At 29.9% G+C, this 5,712-nt stretch overlaps 1 protein-coding gene across 1 annotated transcript in view; it reads right to left on the reverse strand.

The window, feature by feature from the left end:
- Positions 1 to 2,289: 2,289 nt before the first annotated feature.
- Positions 2,290 to 5,712, reverse strand: part of LOC118738119 (hemicentin-2) — a gene marked incomplete in the record, with an annotated part of 156,383 nt that continues 152,960 nt past the window's right edge. The window contains 1 exon segment of the mRNA XM_036469038.1: positions 2,290 to 3,306. Within this exon segment, the coding sequence (XP_036324931.1) occupies positions 3,242 to 3,306 (65 nt within the window).

Here is a 5,712-nt window from a genome sequence, read left to right on the forward strand (position 1 = left end):
AATGATCTGATCTGGAAAAACGGTATACAGATCGTAATCTACTTACTACCCAAAATTGAATTGACGTGTCTCGGCGATTTTTTGTGTCATTTTAATTTTGTTAATTGATTTTCGCTTCAATGCAGCACTCTCATGCATTCTTTAGCCTTGCTTATTTTGCAATTTTCGAAATTGCATATGTACCCAGATTTATTTTTGCCTACTTGCTTGTTTTCTTTTTCTCGATTTTGTTATACGAAGAGGAGAAATTACATTTAGTAAAAAGTTTTAAATATTCAACGTACATATGTATTTTTTTTTCTTTGTAAATTTTTAACTGCAAGTTTCTATGTATGCCTGTAAATGTACTTACATAAGTGTGTGCCTATGTAGGTATTTATTTATGTACAAGTATATGTATTAGTATGTATGTATGTATGTATATATTATCACTAACATTAAATGCCACTTATGTATGCTGCTGTTGTTGCAGCATTTTATTTATTTTCTAATTGTTTTGAATATTTCTCCTTTTTGCTTTTTTTTATTGTTTATTGTTTTAAGTTCTTTACTGCACATATTTACTTTGTTAGACTTAAATTAAATTCTTGTTTTTTTTTTGATTTCATCAGCTACACTAGGCAAAACTTAACTTTACACAAGTTTATGTATGTATATATCTATGTGTGTATGTAAATATATTTGTCTAATTTCTATAAAATGATTTAATTTACAAATGATTTTGATTACACTCTCTTGACTATTCGTGTATTGGATTTTCTTGTTTGATTTACGGGAATTTTCTTCTGTTCATTTGAAATACTCCACATATGTTTGTCTACATATGCATGTATGCATTTATACCTGTGTGTGTGTGTGTATGAGTAAATGTACAGTGTATAAATATTTGTGTTTTGTATAATCAACCAATGAAGTATGGCCTTATGCAACGATCGAGTTTTATTATAAATTGTATTTTACATCTTACATAAATTAGTTTGATTTTTGCAGGTAGCAGTATGTATGTATGTAAGTACCTTCGTAATATCTTTCTTTGTTTAAAATTCTTTATTTGGAAATTTTCATGCGTGTATGAAGACTAATGTGTTCCAAGTAGAAGGCGATATCTTCGTTCACCATGTATTTTTAGAGGTTGAAAAAATTGTCTTAAAATCGCGTACATTTATTACTAAAGTCACGTTAACCGCGAAAAAAACTTTAGGAACAAATATTAAATAACATATCGACCCATCTGCGCAAACCAAATTTTACAGGAGATCGTTTTTTCCATCTTTTAATTTTTAATATTATTATTATTTTTTTTTTACTACGTACAAAATACTCTTGTATGGCACATACGATAATTTCGCCCACTCAGAAAAAATGCGTTGTAATGTACGATAAAATATACCGTAAATTTTAGGCAAGGTATATGGATTTTAGCTAGAATATTTTACCAGATGAAAAAGTAAATTTCGAAAAATTCATCTACAATAATTTACAAAGGAGTGGATACGATGGAATGAAAATCTAAATGAATGAAAGCGTTTGCCCTGAAGATTTTAAACTTTAGATGTGAATAATACTTAAAAAAAATGGTTTGCCAATAGATAGTTATGTATGTACATAGGTATGAATTCGGGTATGATCTAATCAAAAATATATGTAAGTACCCTTCCGGCAAACGTTGGCAATTTAAACCAATGCACAGTGTGACATTTTGCTAAGTTTTAGACTTGGCTTGATTTTAAGAAGAGCGTAAGCTTCAATATGGTTATGTATAACTAGTTCCAACTAGTTTCAAAGAGGTTGAATACTATCCCTAAAAAGACTAGTAAAAACAACAGTTTTTAGAATAAGGTGCTTTAAGTTAGATTTTTTCCGGAGTAAAACCAAAAAATTTGTATGACATATCTTTAGCAAATCTTCAGAGAATTCAGGTTAATTGGATCTTTTTTAATCAAAAATTCTAGAAATGTTGCCCTTATAATGCTCAGATTTCCCTAAAATCTAAAAAAAAACACCTTCAAATTTTTTTTTCTAAAGAGCTGATGAAATTAGATAAGAAAGCTCCTCCTGTGCTTTTCCATTTAGGTTCTACGTTTAGGCGTGAGATTATTTTTTCTAGAAATACTGCCGATAACTCGATAACCGTTGTCTAAGGCATATAATTTAAAAATAAAAAATAACTGTTATTTTCAGATTATTTAGATCAAAATCAAAAATAATTGTTATTTTGGATTTATAACATAAAAGTCAGAAATAACGGTTTTTAAAGGAATAATTAAATAAAAGTAAAAAAAATAATTGTTGAAGAACGATTTTTGAAATAAAAGTTGTAACTGTTACGGTCACTGTAAATATTATATACATATGTCGTATTTTGGAATGCATTTCTGTAATTTATTGTAGTTCGCAAATTTTCATGCCAAATTATTTAAAAGAAATGCATTTTTTATTCGAAAAAGCTAAGACCAAGATACATGCATGTAATATCGTGAATACTTGTCAATATCTAAGTTCGTTAAGTTTAAGTAGTAGCTTTTTAACAAAAAACAATTTTTAATTTAGTTATTTTTTGGATAACATTAATGTTTAACTTTTGTTTTGCCTATTTTCACAATGCTCAGCTGCCACATTAAGTTCAGTTCCGCAATGCCTTTTCACCATAACTAATAAATTTTTTGGACACTAATGCCAGCATTTGCTATAAAATATAGAGAATTGTATATTGAGTGAGTGTTTTCTATTAGTCAGTTTAATTTTGCTACCGTTATTATGATGTATTTATGTATGTAGATTCTGATTGCTAAATTTCAAACTAAAGTCTTCTGATGCAACGATGCGAATTGGCGTACAACTTACTTGCTTACTTTGCGTTATCCTCTTTTGGTTTCTTATTTGTATTTGTAAATCGCTTTTCTTATTCGCATTTGATTTTAAGTATAATTCTTTTTGTGTGGTTATTTACAATTTTCGAGTCTGTTTCTGTGTGAGTTTTATTTTCGCCTTTCTTCTGCAGCTTAATTTTATTAATATTTATTTGTAATACTTTCCTCTTACTCTACACATTGTTTCTTAATTTCACTAAAACTTAAATTTATTTAACTAATTTTATGCTATGTGGTTTTATAAAAAAATTCGAGCGTAAATCTTAAAATATAAAAAAAAAACTAAAATTCCTTAAAATGCATTGTTGCAGCTATTTTGCTGTTATTATTTTATTTTTGCGTTTATCCGACAGCATCTGCAGGTAGGTTGTTTATTTCAGCGCCGGATCCAGTGTTGTAAATTCCATTTCGCCGCGTGGCAAAATTAGATCGGGGTCTGTAATGTAGACTAGCGTTGCAATGAAATAAAACATAGCAGAAAAATTTGATTTTTTTTTTTGTATTAATTTTAGATATCGTATGCAGTGTGACAATTAGAGGAAATGTGCGGTTAAAAAAAAAATTGAAATTGAAAAAGAAAATAATTTAAATAAATTCATAGAGTGAGGATCGCAAGTGTGGAAATATGAAAATAAAGTTAGAAAAAGCGAAAAGGGGGATTATTAGAATGAAGACACTGTTATCAGAAAGAGTAAATGTAATTACATATATAAGTTTATGTATGCACTTAAGAATGTGTACAGACTTGATGTGGCTTAAAAATTAACGGGTGGCGAGCTAAAAGTTATTCTGCACGAGGAGTCATGTGAAAATCGTAGGTATTTAAAGTAAATATAAAGTATTAATTCTTTGGAGACCGAATTAATTTGGTTGGAACTAAAGCTTTTAGAACGGCATATTATTGTCGGCTAATCCTTAGTTATGAACTAGTAGAAAATTCGAACGTCCATGGTTTTTGGTTTGACCGTCTTAAAATGTTGCAAACAAATGTTTGCAAAGTTTTCTAACAAAAACCAAAAACGGTTTTCAAGCTTTGATATTCTTTATCACATTTACTCCATTAAACTTTATACCTCAAACTCTTTTGTTAAAAATATATATTTATTTATTTTTTAATGTTGCAGAACCACTTTTAGCAAAATTTATGTTTCGTACAAGCAGTCACTGCGAAAAGACGCTGATAACAAATTGGTTCTGTAATTGTGGCATGAGGTTCAGCTTTTTGAAAAAATATAATAAAAATATGAAGCAAGATTTAAAAACGAAAATTTCAATGTTGCCTATAAGCCACATCGGTCCTCAGAGGGTTAAGGTGCTAGAACATTTTTAAACACGGTTTTATTGTACGTAATGTACCAAAATATGAGGTCATGAGAATCAGAGTAGCCTTTATGCAGTATTATTAGTCATTATGAGGCAAACCTAAACCTAAGAAACTCTTCGCATTCACTACATCGTAAAATCAGTAGACCAAAAGTGTTACAAGCAAGGCTAATCTGGCTGTTATGACCTCATATGACCCGTAGCAGCTCAGTTAAAAAGTTTAAGCGATTTATTTATTTTCTCTTGATCTTGTAACGAGGTAAAAAGGAGCATATTCGTAGAAACACAAGTCAAAGTTGAAAGTCAGACAAGCTCGATGATAATTAGGGGTTAATGTAACAAAATAAATTTATTTACATATTGACCTTATGGCGGATTATATAATCGTTTCCGTGACATATTTCCGCATCGGATAACTACCATGGCTCTAAAAAAAAGCATTTTCAGATAATGAAATAACGGCAATTATATTTTTTGGGATATTTAGTTCGAGGAATCCGGCTATAACTTTCGTTTTAGATTGCAAGTTCTGCATATTTTCGAGGGCTAAAATTTTGGAGAATTGCATTTTGGTCACCGTTTACCTTAAGAAGGCTGGAATAGTTGCTTTTTCAGGAAAAGGGAGAAAAGGTGAACTGATATAAAGAGGGAAGAAATTCAAGTACCTGAAAGATATCTTTGAGAGTAAGCTTCCATGGAACCTACTCTGAATATAATTAGCAAGAAAAAAGTTCTACAGCTTAGCCTAAGTATCCCGAACTAGCTGCAGAAATTGTTCTGAAATATTCCCGAAATGATGTTGAAACAGTCCTAAACAGGTTCCGAAGTGATCTAAAAATGATATCCTAGTCCAGAAATACTTATTTGTACACAGAAGAAGCAATTATTGTTTTTTGCTGGGTTAGACAAAAAGCAGTTACAATTTTTCTTACTGGCCTACATCAAATATCGAGCTGTGCTGGAAACTTTTATTATCTAGCTTCAGAAATTAATATGGTGAAAGACCCTTATAGCCAACTTGACGATTTTCAATTTTGACCGGTTTTATTGGCTTCGTTCGTTTTTTCATATCTCTTGGTTTAGGAAATTTTCACCATTTCAATTTAATGATTTCTTATAAGAAAAAAAAATTGTGCTTCTTACTTTTTTTCTTTGAAACAAATTAACTAATGTCCAATTTGTCCAATAGAGATTGTTTTATTAGCTTAAGGATATACACACATATAGCAAAACTAAATGACATATACGTAAGGCTATGAGCTAAAGCAAAAACAATAAAATAAAATAAAAAGCCAAATGAAAAATTTGCTTTACCACTTACAAATAATTAAGCGCATAGTAATATAAATTGAAAATTGTATTAGTCACTTTTTAAGGTGCCCGAATTCCAAAAAAAAAACAAATTATCAACTTTAAGAGCGCATTATATGAGAAGCCAACGCTTGAACCATAGACGTTTGCCTGACTTTATGTTTTTAACCGACTTCCAAAAAAGGAGGAGGTTATCAGTTCGTCGGAA

The sequence above is a fragment of the Rhagoletis pomonella genome, unplaced genomic scaffold (genome assembly GCF_013731165.1).
Source record: "Rhagoletis pomonella isolate Grant_MI unplaced genomic scaffold, Rhpom_1.0 Rhpom_scaffold_00004, whole genome shotgun sequence".
Classification (NCBI taxonomy): domain Eukaryota; kingdom Metazoa; phylum Arthropoda; class Insecta; order Diptera; family Tephritidae; genus Rhagoletis; species Rhagoletis pomonella.